This window comes from Macaca mulatta, chromosome 2 (assembly GCF_049350105.2).
Source record: "Macaca mulatta isolate MMU2019108-1 chromosome 2, T2T-MMU8v2.0, whole genome shotgun sequence".
NCBI lineage: Eukaryota > Metazoa > Chordata > Mammalia > Primates > Cercopithecidae > Macaca > Macaca mulatta.
Genome location: NC_133407.1, coordinates 184771502 through 184788692, shown reverse-complemented (window position 1 = coordinate 184788692; position 17191 = coordinate 184771502). Strand labels below are relative to the sequence as shown.

Here is a 17191-nt window from a genome sequence, read left to right as displayed (position 1 = left end):
TTATCATTGGCTCCACAATTAATTTTCAAATACAAATGAGTATTTCTGCCTTTGATCAACCAATGATTTAATGAAAAGGAATGATCTTCTTGGCCATTATGTGTGAAAGATTGATCTGTTGCTTTGTGGCTTCAGAGTGCAGGAGAAAGGCTGATGTTTGTCCAACTCTGAAACCTCTGAGAACTGTGATGGAAATGGCACATACTGCACTTGGTCTACATATCTTGTATGTTTTACTATCCACAGAATGAATAATGGTCCTGTTTTAGGACACGAAGAAGAAGTTGGGAGAAGGACAACCTTCCGACTTTTTTATCCAGAATCTGTTTTTTCAGATCCCATTCACAATGACCCTAATACGACAGTGATTCTCACTGCTTTTAAGCCACATGATTTAAGGTGGCTGTTGGAATTGTTGATGGGTGACAAAATAGTAAGTAGGCAAAATTGTTCTGCCTTCAGATTACCTGTAGTGCTTTTTTTCCTTAAAAAACAGACAGCCACACTGTTCTATTCTCTATATTCTTACTTTCAGAACACTAATGGTTTTTGGAAGAAACCAGCCTTAAACCTGATTTATAAACCTTATCAAATCCGAATATTAGATCCTTTCATTATCAGAACAGCAGCTTATGAACTGCTTCATTTTCCAAAAGTGTTTCCCAAAAATCAGGTATGTATTTATCTCTGCATGGTTTCAAACTACAGATCTGGCTGAGGTAGGATAGAGGGTCCTGGGAACTCTCAAAAAAAAAAAAAAAAAAATCATCTCATGAGATGATTTCTGAGGGTCATCTCTGAATTAGTGAAAGTAGTTATCTGTGGATATTATCTTTATGTTTTTCATTTATGTTGCAAGGAAATATAATTTTAAGTTGGGTTTTTTCCTGCCCTTGTAGGGCCTTCCTGGGGTCTCTTTGCGCATGCTCAAACAGTTTTTCTTTCATAACTCTGTCTTCAGTGTTCTGCAGTGAGGAGAGTCTGACTGGGTGGGCTGACGGGCAGGCTTGTGCTCAGAGTAGCTGGCCTGGCTTCAGGACAAGTGCATGGCTTTGCAAGCTGAAAAGAACTGTCTGAGATGCTCTGATAAAAATATCACAGGAAAGCCAGAGGAAAGGTGAGGAAGGACAATAAAGTAGTCCAGAAACATTTCTGTGGTCAGAGGAAATGTTGGCACTGAATTCTCAAGAAATGGCAGTTACAGCCGTATTGAAAGAGTTCTTGAAACTTCAAATTGAAATCTCGTTGACTTTCACTCCTGTTTGCCTACTTTACCTAGAAAACAATACTCTAGACCCATACGGTGGCAGATATATTTTTCCCTGGAAGCTTGAGTAACTGTATAACATGATACCTTGGTTGAAATGAGTTTTTTCCCCCTTTTTAAAGTAGGGAAAAATCCAAAGAAATAAATATATATCATGTATTTTCATGATGTATATTTAGCATGATAAAAATCGTGATTAAGAAATTCAAAAGTGTTATATGCTGAAAACAAGTAAGTTAGTGTTGCATACTGAAAATAATATTAAAAATCAAAAAGGAAGTCACCATTCTTTTCTCTTCCCTCTGTAACCCATGTAATCTCTGAAGCTTTTCTACCTTTTATGTGCTTCCAGACTATTTGCTATGCATTCATAAACACACACCTTTTTTGTTTGTTCAGTATAATTATGATTATACCATGGGTATTGTTATTTTCTTTTTTCCCTTTATTTAACTCTTCCCCTATTTATAGACACTCAGATATATCCAACATTTTCTTCTCTTTAAATAATGTAGTAGTACATGTGTTTATAGGGGTTTTCTGACCATTTGTCGCATTTCTGTAGGATAGACTGCTGGAAGTGGAATGCTCAAGTCAAAAAGCATCTGTGTTTTGATTTTAAAGCTGACTTCCTAGTAATTTTGAGGGTAAAGGACAGCTTCTGAATGTGTGTTTTGTGACTTTTCAGTTCCTATCTTTCTAAGTGAAGTATGATCAGGTACATCTCTTGCTTCTTCATTTTAGGTAATATCTTTAATTCCAAAAGCACAGGAAGACCCTGAACATACTTAGTGATAACATTAGAACAAACTGTAGCTACATCAAAGTCCCAGTAGGACATGGTGTCCCAGAAACCAAATGCAGTATTTCAAGAGAAGTCAGCCATATCGGATGCTGTCCAGAGGTTGAACGTAAATAATAAACCCTGGTTTCAGAAACGTGGAGGTCATATTGGTGATATATATTGACAACAAGAAAGAAGGAAAAAGCCTGCTTAAATTAGGTTGAAGAGAACCTGGGACATGAGCAAGCAGCAACAAATCTTTAGTGGACTTTTTGCTAGAACAAGGATCAGAGAAATGAAGCAGTAGTTGGAAGATGATACAGGATTGAAGAAGCGTGTTTTGTTCTTTTTTGGTCTGTGTATATGCTGAAGGGAGCGGTTCAGCAGAAAGAAACACTGATGATGAGGGGAGAAAGTAAATAAGTACAGAAGTAAAATTGTTGAGAAGTGATATGGGATAAAATATAGACTAGTGAAAAGTTGCTGAAGTTACATCTCATCCATTATAGGAGAATAAGCACTGCAAATGTGAGTAAAGATACAGGTAAGATGGTAGATTTGGAGTTCGGATGATGAAGTCATTCTTTTGACTGCTTTTGTTTCCTTAAAAAATAGAGATTAAATAGTCAAATTAGGAAGGAGAGTAGGGCTGTTGGAGGATACAAAGTTATACATTCTCATCTTGGAGAGTAGGAATGGAAATTTACTAGTCAAACGTAACTGGATTGCTGGGCATACTTAATGCCTGTTTGAGAGTTGGGTCATAAGCATATTTTTCTGCTGCCCTATTCTGTTGCTGGGGTGTGGGTACAGGTTGACTGCAGTGCTTATTCCTCTTCTGAGAGTTTTGTCAGGCGGTAATATAGGTTCTGTGAGTGATGGCTGCAGAAGAGCTGGTCTACATAAAGGAGTGGTTATAAAGACGGATGAAGGACTCTTTTTTTTTTTTTTTTTTTTTTTTCTGAGACGGAGTCTCACTCTGTCGCCCAGGCTGGAGTGCGGTGGCGCAATCTCGGATCACTGCAAGCTCCGTCTCCCGGGTTTACGCCATTCTCCTGCCTCAGTCTCCCGAGTAGCTGGGACTATAGGCGCCGCCACCTCGCCCGGCTGATTTTTTGTATTCTTAGTAGAGACGGGGTTTCACCGTGTTAGCCAGGATGGTCTCGATCTCCTGGCCCTGTGATCCGCCCGCCTCCCAAAGTGCTGGGATTACAGGCGTGAGTCACCGCGCCCGGCCGAAGGACTCTTAAGATGTGAAGAAGGGAAGTAGAAGACATTAAAAGGGGCAAGGAGAAGGAAAAAGTAATGGGATCACTGAGGCTGAATGACTTCTAGGTTACAGTGGTACACAGGATAAAGAAAAGTTTATGCTGAAGGCAGTTAACACTTTCAGACAAGTTTGCCTCCTGGAGTTGATTTGATTTGATTGTGCTTCTTCGATTTTTTTTTCTTTTCCTCAAAATCATACTAAGTCATATGTAATTTCAATGGGAACTATAAGAAACACTTTATTGAAAGCGTTATATAAAAAGCTTACGATATATCTTATTTTTTGCTTTGAAGCCCATCTCAGTGAAAATTACAATTTCTGGAAGCCAAGACCCTCTTGTCAAATATCTGTCAGACTGGTTTTCAAGATATATGTAAGACAAGGAAAAGAGGATGCTTGGTTTTTCTTTCTAAAAAACTAATGGTGCAGTTGAGATTGTGATATTGCTATGTATGCATTTGGAATATTTATTTTCTAGTCAGATACTATTACAATTTGTCATTGAAGTGCTTGATTAGCCTTTCCCTAGAGTTAAATGGTGAGTATAAAATATAGCTATTCAAAGGCGAATTTATATGAAGTCTTTTATCATGATTCCATCCATTTGCAAATTAAGCTGTCCTTAAAATTCATACATGTTCAAAATTCCCAGGCTTTGCTTTTGCTGTAAGAGGCCTGACTCATCATGTTTTTGTATTTTTTAAAACAATACAGCAACATTCTCTTCCTTAAGCCTCACAGTATTCTTTCATTTGATAGTTGTCCTCTGGGCTAATACCGCAGCTATATTTTATTTTAAAGACTTCCTAAGATTTCAGTCACAGTTTATATATTTTTTAGAGTTAAGGTATATATGCATACTCTTTGGGGCTTGAGCCTTATATGAGAGCTTAATTATTTTTCTCCTTATTAAATGTTTAGAAATCCCTGTTTTATATGATTCGGCCAACTAAATATGCTTTGCAAACAAGTAGCTCCTTTTGCTTAAAATTTTTTTTTTCGTTCTCTCCCCCAGAAACCTAAACACCCAACAACAGGAATTATTGCTATCACATTGGCATTTTACATATGTCACGAAGTTCACCTAGCTGGTTTTAAATACAACTTTTCTGACCTCAAGAGTCCTTTGCACTACTATGGGAATGCCACCATGTCTTTGATGAATAAGGTAATATACTTTAGGTAATATACATATGCTTTGGACTAATCCTTGAGGGATGGAAATCCCATATTTTCTCTTCTCACACTCATTACTGAGGGACCAGGTTTTGAGTGGTTGAGGGCTTGATGGGGATTACAGGGCTACCAAGGGCTGCAACTAGAACTCATGTACAGGATCATTTTACTACAGCATCAAATCCCAATTTATGGGCCTCATGGTTATTGCCAAGTGTCATCAAATCCATATAAGTACAGAACCTTACTTTAGATATTCTATCATATTTGCACTATGGAAATTCAGCCAACCTGCTGTGTTTGAGATATTACAAATTCACCTTGTATTGCTATGCTTAATTATTCTCAGTTGTTTATAAGTAGACAAGATGATCTAGAATATTTTAACCCTACAAGAGAATCTTCATGGTCAAAAAGGTTACAAACCTTCATACTGGATCACACTTCTCTTGAATAGGGATTAATAGTGAGGATTTGTATTTTGTTTTTTAACAATTTTGCTTTAATTTTTTTTCTTTTTTTTTGAGACAGTCTCACTGTTTCGCCCAGGCTGGAGTGCAGTGGCACAATCTCAGCTCACTGCAACCTTTGCCTGCAGGTTCAAGTGATTCTCCTGCTTCAGTCTCCCTAGTTGCTGGGATAACAGGCACCCCCTCCACCATGCCCGGCTAATTTTTTTTTCTTTTTTTGTATTTTTGTAGAGACGAGTTTTTGCCATGTTGGCCCGGCTGGTCTCGAACTCCTGGCCTCATGTGATCTGCCCGCCTTAGCTTCCCAATGTGCTGGGATTACAGGCATGAGCTGCTGTGCCTGACTAAGGATTTGTATTTTACTTGACTGGGAAGGAGTTTCCTAGTTTTCTAATTCTAATGTAAATTAGTAGTGCATCACAAGTGATAGGATTAAAATGTTATCTGTATACTTTTAATATTGAAATATTACTTGATATAAAGTATAGGGATATATCTCATGAAATGAGTCCCCTTGAATCATCCCACTATAAGCTGAGGAAGTGGCATAAATCAAGTTAGATTTTAGTATTGTCTTTTGTACCTCATCCTCATCCTCTGTCCCCACCACGTAAGACAAGCACTTAAGTATTTCAAGAATTAGGTGCCCCAACAGACTTTGGATTAGGCTCATTTCTCCTCGGCCCTAAACTTTCCTATAGCACTTGTGGTATTTCAAGTGTCACCTAAAAAGCAGAATATTAAAACAACTTCCTCAGGAAGAAAACTTAGATATTCATGTATAGAACAGTAATTTTTAACACATCTTAAACTGAACTAGGCATTATAAGTTTCTTATCTCCAGGCTGATTTTTTTGTTTGTTCTTAAACTGAGTTCTAGGGGCTTCTTCCATTAAAGTGAACAACTCAAAATTTTGGTCTCCAGATTTGTATTGTACCATGATTCGGTCTACCAGGGTTTGATATGAAGGAGTCTTACTTATGTGAGAGTTGAAGTGGAAAGAGTGGGCTGTAGGGAAAGCTTTTGCACAAGAACCAGCAAGGAAAGTAATTTAAAAGGCTATCAAAAGTTAAAAGTCCATGCAACTCGTTACTTAACATTCGAGTTCTTCATTCAGAACTTTTAAAATATGAAGTATTCCATTGGTACTGCTAACAACGTTGAGACTGGGAAAGATGGTAACTGCATTTTTCTTCTTTAGAACGCGTATCACAATGTGACTGCAGAGCAGCTCTTTTTGAAGGACATTATAGAAAAAAACCTGGTAATCAACTTGACTCAAGACTGACTCTACAGACTCGGAAGATGATGCTAACAGTGTTAGTTTTATTTTTGTACTGCAATTTTTAGTTTAAAATATGTTGGATGCACTCGTCAAATAATTATGTTTATTGTCTGTTGCTGCCTGGTGATTCATAACCACCAGCTTAATTTCTGTGAATACTGTATATTTAACTTATGAAAACCAAGAAAGGTTAAGATATCGGGAAAATAAGTTTTGATTGCATTGTTTTTAAAATAAGCTAGTTTTCTGAGGTGTTTTTACACGTCTTTTTATAGTAACTTCATCTTAGATTTTTGAAGGGATATGACTTCCTACTAAGGATTTAGTTTACCACAACAATTCTGACCGTAGTAAGACATTTTGAGAAGTATATTTGGCTACTGTAAACATGGCTCGTGGAAAATCACATGATGTGGCTTGATGTGGCAAGCTGAAACCGCTCGGCTCTGGAAATCTAAGTTCATACTGGTTTAAGCTCTCCCCTGACAACCCCAGAATTAAATGAACCATGATTGTGAAGAGTAATTTGGTACAATGAAGGCAGTGTTTTTAAGTTAAAGGAAATAGGCTAAACATAAAGTTCTAGCTAAGTAAATAACTAAAGAATACAATTACTAAAGTCTGATGGCTTTGTATTATTTTAAAGAAATGAAGTTTAACTTTATACAATGAAGCTAAGCTAGGCAAGCTCAAGAAGGAAAAAAAAATCTTGAACATTATTTTTTTTTGCCTGACTTATTAAATTTTGAAGGTTTTCCACTTGAAGTAAATTAGGAAAGGTACGTAAGATAACAGAACAAGTAAACGCTTAAGAAAAGTCAAGCTGAGGCCGGGCATGGTGGCTCACACCTGTAATCCTAACACTTTGGGAGGCTGAGCTGGATTGCCTGAACTCAGGAGTTCAAGACCAGCCTGGCCAACATGGTGTGAAACCTCATCTCTACTAAAATACAAAAAAATTAGCTGGGCGTCATGGTACGCACTATAGTCCCAGCTACTTGGGAGGCTGAGGCATGAGAATTGCTTGAGCCTGGTAGGCAGAGGTTGCAGTGAGCCGAGACTGCGCCACTACACTCCAGCCTCGGTGACAGTGAGACTGTCTTCCAAAAAAAATAGTGAAGTTGGCATTTTTGGATTTAAATGGTAAAAAAAGAAAATCTCATTTTCCCATGATTAAAGCTAATCTTCAGATGGAAAGCTTGCCTGGCTACCTAGGGTGCACCAGAGAATCTGATCCAATGCAAGCCAGTCAAGCCTACAAATGTGGTGAGGTAGTCTCCCTTCCTGTATTTTAATAAATGTAACCAAAGGCCATCTGGAGGTGGGGGAATGAGAGGTGAAGGAACAGAATAGAGGTTATAAGGATGGAACTAAAAGTTGTCAGAAGAGGTATGAGCTGAAGAAAGAATTACTCTCTTTTGAACAATAAATACAAATGGAAAACACTGGAAAACCATGGCTTGATTACTGACAACCAACCTGCCTCTCTAAAGAGGGTGTATAAAGGGTGAAATACATTAGATCGGGCTCAGAAACAGAATGCAGTACTTATAAAGCAGGATAAAGGGGAGAATAGTAGTAGCTGATTTAACCCAGATCAGACATTAATTATGGACTATGTCTATGAATACCAGCATATGTTTGCAGAGTGCCACAGTTTGATTCTTCTAACTTTGAGGTGCAAAAGGAAGGTACCAGAACTGGACTCACATGTAATCAATCAGTGTGATTTTCCCCTCATACCAACAGCTACAGGCTGCAGTGTGGCTGCTGAAGTTCAGTTGATATAAAGTGAATCAGGCTTCAAAAAGGATGGTGCTGTGGGTACACAAGGACATCAAGATGGGAACGATAGACACTGAGGACTGGGGTGGGGGGAGTGAGGGGAGGAGGAAGGGCAAGGGCTGAATGACTATGTATTGGGTACTATGCTGACAACCTGGATGACAGGATCATTCATACCACAAACCTCAGTATCACACAATATACCCATCTAACAAACCTGCACATGTACCCTTAGAATCTAAAATAAAAGGTGAAATTACTTTTTTAAAAAAAGGATGGTGCTGGTCATAGAAAAAGTCAAAGTAAAAACCAATAGTGGCATTTTCAAATGTTGCTGGAAGCACAATATTGGCCATAAATGAGTGATGTTAAAATCGAAGAATCTGGCATTTTATAGTATAAGGAAAAGCTACAAACCTCAAGGTTGTTTTATTTAAACCAAATAATCTGAGCAAGACATATATACAATTTATTAAAAACAAATGAACACATTAAAATTTCACTATTTTACAATCTAAATTCTGGCAACATATACAAATACTGAGTGACTACAGTACATGCCGAGGTAAGAAAAGTACATTCTGGGAGAATATCACTGACGCTCAAACCATTTTTATTTCCAATATGTATTTCAATACATGTTTGTTTCCACTTTGCCCAGTGCCACCAAAAAAAAAAAAAAAAAAAAAAAAAAATCAAGTTGGATTACATGAGAATTGGTGCCACAGTGGACTTTAAAAGCATTTTAATAACCATCCAACTCTTAGATTTTGCAGTTTAGGGACTTCAAGTTCAGAACCAAAAAGCAGAGAATCGTCTCATCTGACATGATGTTTCTATAGACCTCTTGCTCTCTAGGTGACAATGCTGAGCCAGGGCAAAGGTGTTCAAGCTTTGTCACTTTCCACAGCTTTGTGGCCACATTCATATTTAGATAAGCTCGGATTCTGCTCCCCTCTTCTGGGGATGGGGAGAGGCAAGTGTATGTGTTGTCGTAATTACTGCATTAATTCTTCACTCGAACCATTTACATCAGTGAATAAACCCATTGTTCAATGCAAAGTGCAAACAGTGAAACGTGGACTTAAATAAACTGGACTAGACCCAGCACATACAACAGGATCTATTTAGATTTACAGCATTTAATAAAGTATAAGTCAGAATTCACAATATCTTAAACTGTGCTGTTTCCTAAGATCAAGTAACAGCCAAGTCAGTGTAATTTTATGAAACCTGTAATGGCCACATTTGTTGTGTCTCTGATGTATTTCTATAACTGTATTAATAAGAAAAAACTTAATCCAATACACCAGTGACTTTAAGTCTTAAATGTTGCAAGCAAAGGATAAAAATACAAGGGAATTTTGTCAGATACAGTTACTTTCACATTTTCAGTTGTTACTTGATTGTCTCCAAAGCTATATATGTATCAGATATAAATGTAGTAAAAAAAAAAAAAAATAGAAAACCTCTACTATAAAAACCAATAAACTAAAAAGAAGTACAAAGCAGAAAAACCATTTGAATCAGGCTCAGCTCTTCATCTGGAAAGTAAAGTTTATATAAAAGTAGTAAAAACTAGATATTTTATAAAAATTATTGGTAGTTCAAGGACAGCACAGTGGCAATATGAATTGAGTTTTAAAATATGCATCATTTCAGAAACACTTGCCTCTTAAAAAAAAAAAAAAACCAAAACTAAACAACAACAAAAACCTCCAGGAAAAAACAATCAATCAGGTATACACAATTAACATAAGAATAGCAAACTTCTTTGGGAAAATGAAATAGTTACCAAAAACATCTCTCTTAAAGCTTCAAACAGGTATATTACTTGAGGAAAAGTATATTCTCTGTGTTAAGGATGAATTAAAAAAATCAACTGGTTTGCTCTCTTCCCACATGAAAAGGGATGACTGCGTTAATAATACATGTGCTTTACACATCCATGTATGTTTTCATAAAAGTCTAACATGTATGTCTTTTGTTTCAAACATTTTGAAACAAAATATGTATTGATTTTTCAATGAATGAAATTGCGCCTCAAAGTCTGGAGAAGGAAAAACCAGTGAAAATAAGGCCAACAAAACCATACCACAAAAGGGCAGGAAGCCTGCAGAAATAAACAGTGCTCTTTCTGAAGCCATGTTTTCGAATACTGATATAATTCATGGAAGCAAGAAAACAAACACTGTTCATCTTTATTCAAATTGAGTGAATTCTGGCAACAACATAATCTGGTGGCTCAGGCCAACAGAAGTGACTTGAACTTTATGGAAAAGTACTGTTCTACATTAAATCTACAGACAAAGGTTTATGGAAGAGGGAATGTCAGATTTATATATTTTTATCATATGGTGAACTGCTCATGTCATGTTGCCAGTCTGAAGGCTTTTAAAGATGGTTTTACATTGTTGGCTAATAAATTACAGAGGGTTTCAATTTTGCTGTGTCTAAAACTAGCTCTGGGCAGGTATGAACAAGTGGTGACATGGAAGCTGCCAGGAGGTATCAAAAACAAGGCATGAATATTCATTTGCTAGGAAGCTATAATGTCTGTTCCTAGGTGACATACAGGATTACTCAAACCTCTTACCACATAGACAAAGTGCATGATCATGCAGTCCTGAAAAATACACGTTAGGTTTATATTGTGTGTAATAGTTTATGGAAAACTGAAATGAAAAATTTTTTCTGACTAAAAATATAAAATACCTTGAGACTCAAGAAAAAAGTATATTTTGTGAATGTATAAAACCCAAAAGGACAAATTCTGGTTACTTTTTAAAGAGGTAATTTATATTACTTCTGAGTGAATAATTTTGCCTTTCACTGTGATAAATGTAAGTGGATCATGTTTACAGCACTCCCTTAGAAGCCTTCAACTTTTCATAACTCTCCTAGGAAAAATCCCATTGTAAATAAAGTTGGAGGTGGGAGAAGAATCTCCTTTAAAGCTTTCAAATCGTCAAGTTGTTCCTGTTTACACATAGAGGAGCATACTTAAAGACATGAAGGGATCTGAATTCATGAGACTAAGGCAAGCATCACTCATCAGAAATAAACATTTTACAAACACAAGAATGGGGCAAGCCACCAAGGGCCTCAAGTGGAACACGCAAGGACGAGACCAGGCCATATACTGTGAAGCATTAAAGCTCTAAAGAGTGTCACAAAGTGAAAAAGCAATCCCCCTGCTCATTACAAGTCAGAGAATCCCAGCTAGAGATCTTAAGATGGATAAGTGGATACGGCTGCAATCAAAACAATGCTTATATCAGTAATTATTTAAAAAAACATAATCCAGAAAAGAATATAGGAATAAAAGAGGAAATCATGATAGTACCCATCTTTCACAAACAAGACTAGAATTTCAAGCCATTAGGTATTTCAAGAACAGTACCGTGCGTTATTGCCAGTCAGGCTTACAGAGCCATCTCGAGTTCATTAATGTACCTGCAGCATTGGTAATAAATACTCTCAGTGATTTTTCATTTCTCTGAAGTGCATTATAGGGAGCTTTTTCTGTATTAAAAATAGTGTTCTACAGTAGTATCAAACAGGACATTTGAAATTTAACAGGCGAGCAGTAACTGTGCCACCATAACACCTTTAAAGCAAGATGGCAAGATTAGTAGTTTCCTGTACCTCAGTCACCACATTTTCCCCAACCACTTCAGTGACAGATATGTAATACATTCTATATATTACTACCACTAATAATTAAAAAAAAAAAAAAAAAAAAGGCCATGTGCTTTAAAACGATGCTTTGTAAAAAGCAGCATCACCTTCAAAGGGTTTCTTTAAAAACATCACATTCCCCATCCCTTCCTGCTCCTGATACTTCCTGTGTGCTCTGTGGCACCTGGTACACCAATTCGTCTGGGGCAGGTGGACCTGGCTTCCCACCTTTCGGGGTATCATACTGGGCCTGGGCTGAGGAGCAGCTGTCAGTCCTGGAGAGAAGTGTATTGTAAGTTCCCACTAGCGGGGGCGGCTGGTTCCCCGTAGCTTTGAAAGTGGATGTGGAGGGCAGACCAGCTGAAGCTGAGGGGTGCCCTGACATGTCCATGATGATTGGGGTTGCATACTCAGGCCCCGTAATTGGGAGTGGTTCAGCATAGGCATGATAAACTTCCTGCCCTGGTGAGTTGTAAGGATCTAGGTCTGCATAGCCTGCTTCTTTTCCTTCTTCTGGTTTAAAGGTAGATCTCTGATGAAGTGTACCAACAATTCCTCCTACGAGTGGCTGAGCATACTCTGTGGGTATCACAAAACAACAGAGAAGTCATTTTACTAGTAAAGGGATTGCATAATTTAGGGTGGCGGCTGCAGACTACACCAAAAGCAAACATTCTTTAGGGTACTTTTGTTGCCATCAATACTTAATCTGCAAGAACTTCAAAAATTAAAATTAAACATACTGTCTAGTACTTCTCATAGTAACAATATACCAGAAAGTCTCATTCATGTAATGCTGCATAGTTTTCACATATGTTCTTTAGATTTACAGACAGAATATTTCTTTACTGAATATTTCCTTTCTGAATTATTTTCAGAATATTTCCTTGGAAAAGAAACATTCAATTACTGGAATAAAAATCTTGAAAAATAATTTCAGAGATTTTTTTCAAACATTAGGAAATATTTAAAATGAATACAAACTAGGCTAACAGGATAAATACTGTAAAGCTTCCTCTGTCTTTCCTCTTCTCCTCTTAACATCTCAGGTCTCCCCACAAACCGAACAAGCAAAGCCTCAGTTAATGTACATAACGCCCAGCGTCTTTAGAAATGAGTGTCCCAACTTTACACACACAACATCCAAGACACAGAAATCACTCTCTAAGAGTCACCTTTTAAAAAGTGGTTCTACCTTTAGGAAACAATTAGCTTCTTAAACATGAAGGGGAACGAAGATACTGTAAATCCCAAAGCACTTTATAGCAAGCCTAAGCAGTTTCTCCCTGTGCCTGGTGCCAGAAGGCTGCAACATAGCTACCTGCAGAGCCAGCCTGCAGCACTGTGGTGACTTCTCTTGGACTCAGGTGATTAACTTCGCTGCTGCTATAGCGAACTGGGGTTTCCTCATGGTCCACTGCTTTTGCAGGAAGAAACTGCTTCATTCCTTTCCACCAACCTTCATTGTGACGGTAAGCCAAACAGACCATTAAATAAAAACCTGTATCTCAAACAGTAATATCAAGAGAGGAATCCTGTTGCATTTAAGCCATTTCTATAACAAATATCTCTATAAACTTGCCTTTATAATCAAACTTTTTTTTTTTTTGCTGTGATAGACTATCCAGCACCAAGCAGTACATGGTAGAAATCTCTACCAAACACACAGGCAAATCACTGTTAGTGAAGTACAGCCGGATAGAGTATCTATTTTAGGGGTGGCTTTAATTACGTTTTTCCCAAAAAATATTTTCCAAGATCTACCCTGGGGCACTAGCTGCCCTTTTCCACCCTAGCCACAGCGGTGAACTCTCCTGGCTCCTAAGAGCTGATCCAGTAGTGAGATTGGGAAGTGAGAGACTGGTAGGGGGGCCCCTTTGGTGTCACTTGCAGCAATTCAGAAGATGACAACTCATCATGGGAGACCTACCAATTCCTCAACTGCTGGACTCCACTTGGTGAATAACCATGGCAGAGGACAAACACACACTGGGTCCTGAAGACCACAGTCTTTTGTTTCTTACTCAGGGTTCACATGGGCCACAGAAAGCCAGTCTCCCTCATGAGAAACAGATACGCAGGAAAAACTATACAAGTTTTTCAGAAGAAAAAGAACAGAGCTTGTTATAAGAAATGTGTACTTTTCACTTCCTTACTTACGAACTACAAGAGATTTTGCAGAAGAGTAAAAACGGTGAGAACTGAAGAGTAATGCCATTGTTCTAACAGTGTCGGGGAGGTCACCTGGGCCTGAGAACGACTCTTTTCTCACTACTGCCCCCTGTAGGGGAGAGACGTCCCTCTGATGGAAATGAGATGCAAAGACCATGTGAGTTACCTGCCCGGTCCCAGTAAGGTAAGTCATAGGTGCCTTCAGTTTTTTTCTTTCTGGAAAAATACAGAAGTTAGCAAATAGAGTAAATTCACTGGTAAGACATTTATGAAACTACAGAACAAACACCAAAGTTAATAATTAGTCTAGAGTACATTTCTCTATTTGCTGATCTACCCAAGGGAGTCCTCCATTTCATCTGACTTTCAAAGTTGCTATGCTGAGGTTTATAAATCCTGGACTCTCAGTAAACAACCATCTTTTGCCATAGCTACCTTGTTACCTACCTATTACCCACTCAAAAGGGATAAAAGAAATGTAAAAATGCAAAGTCTGTCGATGAAAAGACTGAATCAAATCAAAGAATCACCTCTGATATGTGAGTTATTATAGGTAAATTACGCTAAGTCTGTTTTGGTTTCAAATAAAGATACCAAAAATCAACTGAGTCATAAAATTCACAGATCTAAAAAACCCATCTTCTTCTGATTTTCTATTCTGCATTTTTTTTCTCCAACTTCTTGCTTTTCTTCTACAGTCTTTTTCCCTAGAGAAGTTTAAAGGGTCTCATACCCTTAATTGCATAGATCTGATTCCTCCAACCATCCCAGGATAAGTCAATGCTCCCACTAACAGTGATAAGTGGAGAGGGAAGAGAACATGACTCTCCAGGCCTGGGAGGCACTGAAATTCTCTTGGGGGAAGCGAGAGTCACGTATGCATCAAAGAAGATCCTCCTCAGTCCACCTCTCAGAATTGTAACTTCTCCTCCCCAGGAAAAATTTCCCTCCATTAAGAACTAGTATTTACCGAGTGCCCTTTAGAAAGAAAAACCAAGCAAATGAAATAACATTTTCTGATTCAAGGGTGTAAATCTAATTCAAATTAGTCTTTGCAAGCTAAGGAGAAAGCAGATATTATTCTAGTCTACAGATGAGGACAAGATGGCTATGCGAACTGCTCAAGGTCACAAATGCGGTTTTCATAAAAAGCCCAAGCCATGTGCTTTTCCTACTAGGAAACATTCTCCAGTATAAGACTATTTTTGATACTAAATGCATCCTCATTTTAAAGTGTAGCTATACTTACTTCATTATTTCAAAGTGCAGTATAAAATTTGTAGAAAAGATAGTAAGTGTTGAAGATGTTAATGAAAAACTTGAATGGAAAATAAAATATACTGATTAAACACCTTTCTCCCTGAAAATGCTCTAATCATCATATGATTTAGAAACAAAAAAATAAATAAATCATCTTTTCTAAATAGAAGTTAGACACCCTATATGGCTACGACAACACATTTAGGGCATGAATATTAGCCATAGGTTGTACTATAAAGGATTTTATATACTTTTTATAATCTCAAGTGACAAAGCTTCGGGTTACGTATTCATTACATATAAAGTGCTTAGAATGAGCTCTGGATTCAATAAACTGCAGCTGTTTTTATTATCATTCTCCTCCTCCCTATTTTCCACAGCACATTAATGGCATCTGCTCCTTTACTCCTTGTCATAAAGCCACTTATCAGTGATTTCGACTACATTCCTAACAGTAACTTCAATTCTCCAGCTCAGATCTTGTGTCCTTAACGCCAGGCGTGTGGTCGAATTGCCTCAGGAGTCTGGATGTCCACAGGGTCCTTTCAACTCTATGCCAAACTGACCTCAGGCTCTGCCTGCCTACTGCCCCCTCAACAGCAGCACTCCTCAGTCCTCCCCACTATCCCAAACTGACCTCAGGCTCTGCCTGCCTACTGCCCCCTCAACAGCAGCACTCCTCAGTCCCCTTCACCCCGTGCTTTAGTAACAGTAGGTTATACTTTATTTATTATGTGTTCAGAGCAGCAGTGGGTAAGAGCATGATCTCTCAAGCCTGGTCCAAAACTCTGCTATGTTTCTCTGTTGTTTTCAGTATGTGGAAATTCATTCTGGATGCCCTCCTATACACACCACAAATATGGCAGAAACAATACAGAGTGTATTACATACACTCTGCTATGTAACAGCCGAGGGACCTTGGGCAAGTTCTTTATGTTGTGTCTCATTTTCTCCTGTAAAATGGGGATTATAGTACCTACTTCATAGATTGTTTTGAGGATTAAATGAATTAATACATGTATTTAGAATAATTATGTAGAATAGTGTCTAAGATTAGCATTCAATTTTCTTTTTTTTTTTTTTTTTTTGAGACGGAGTCTTGCTCTGTTGCCCAGGCTGGAGTGCAGTGGCCGGATCTCGGCTCACTGCAAGCTCCGCCTCCCGGGTTCACGCCATTCTCCTGCCTCAGCCTCCCGAGTAGCTGGGACTACAGGCGCCCGCCACCTCGCCCGGCTAGTTTTTTGTATTTTTTAGTAGAGACGGGGTTTCACCGTGGTAGCCAGGATGGTCCCGATCTCCTGACCTCGTGATCCGCCCGCCTTGGTCTCCCAAAGTGCTGGGATTACAGGCGTGAGCCACCGCGCCCGGCCTAGCATTCAATTTTCTATAAAAATTAGCTACTGCTGCTGCGGGCCTCATCACTATTACCACTGCTGTTGCTAAGTTCCTTAAATGCATCATGCTCTCTCCTCTTTGGCATTTCCTAAAGCTCTTTCCTTTCCCTACTGTTCTCATACTCACTCACTGTGTCTCTGCTCAGACAGCCTGCTCATGAAGGTGGGATCCGCCAGCTTCCTCCCATGGCATATATTCTATGGCTGGTGTTACAGCTGGGAGTTTTTTTTTTTGCGTTGCATCTGTTCCTAATCTGTAAGCTTTGGGGTTCATCACTGGAATCCCCAGCACATGGCTCAATACTTGGGACAGGGTAAGAGTCAAGTATTCAAATATTTGTTGAATGGCTGAACACATGAAGTCACTCTCATTCTCCACCAAACCTGTCCCTCCTGCTCTGTTATCTCAACTCATGACTGGTCTAACTGCACAAGCCAGAAACCTGATTCCTCCTGTATCACTTCTTCCTTACTAGACAACTAGTCATGCAACCTGTCGATGCTACTGGGAAACGTCTCCTCTTCAACTCTTCTCCCTTTCCTGGAATCAGCGTGTTATGTGCCTGCCCGCCCTAAGTGGTTTCCTAACTTATCTTGCTAAGTCTCTCAGCCTCCCTCCTCTTCAATCTACCTTCAAAACTGCCAC

At 38.5% G+C, this 17191-nt stretch overlaps 2 protein-coding genes across 14 annotated transcripts in view; one reads left to right on the top strand and one right to left on the bottom strand.

The window, feature by feature from the left end:
- Positions 1-7706, top strand: part of ST3GAL6 (ST3 beta-galactoside alpha-2,3-sialyltransferase 6) — a 58501-nt gene extending 50795 nt beyond the window's left edge. For all 12 annotated transcript variants that reach the window (XM_015129417.3, XM_015129404.3, XM_028844694.2 and 9 more), the window contains 4 exons: positions 247-433; positions 536-673; positions 4337-4489; positions 6170-7706. In XM_015129417.3, coding sequence (XP_014984903.1) covers positions 248-433; positions 536-673; positions 4337-4489; positions 6170-6256 — 564 coding nt within the window. In that variant the 5' untranslated portion in view covers position 247 and the 3' untranslated portion in view covers positions 6257-7706. The remainder of the gene's footprint in view (positions 1-246; positions 434-535; positions 674-4336; positions 4490-6169) is intronic.
- A 737-nt stretch (positions 7707-8443) lies between these two features.
- Positions 8444-17191, bottom strand: part of DCBLD2 (discoidin, CUB and LCCL domain containing 2) — a 91939-nt gene continuing 83191 nt past the window's right edge. The window contains exons 14-16 of one of the 2 annotated variants that reach the window (XM_015129372.3): positions 14058-14107; positions 13041-13178; positions 8444-12298 (exon numbers count right to left, since the gene is read on the bottom strand). In XM_015129372.3, coding sequence (XP_014984858.2) covers positions 11829-12298; positions 13041-13178; positions 14058-14107 — 658 coding nt within the window. In that variant the 3' untranslated portion in view covers positions 8444-11828. Of the gene's footprint in view, positions 12299-13040; positions 13221-14057; positions 14108-17191 lie in introns of both variants that reach the window. The other variant, XM_002802684.4, reaches the window with a different exon arrangement.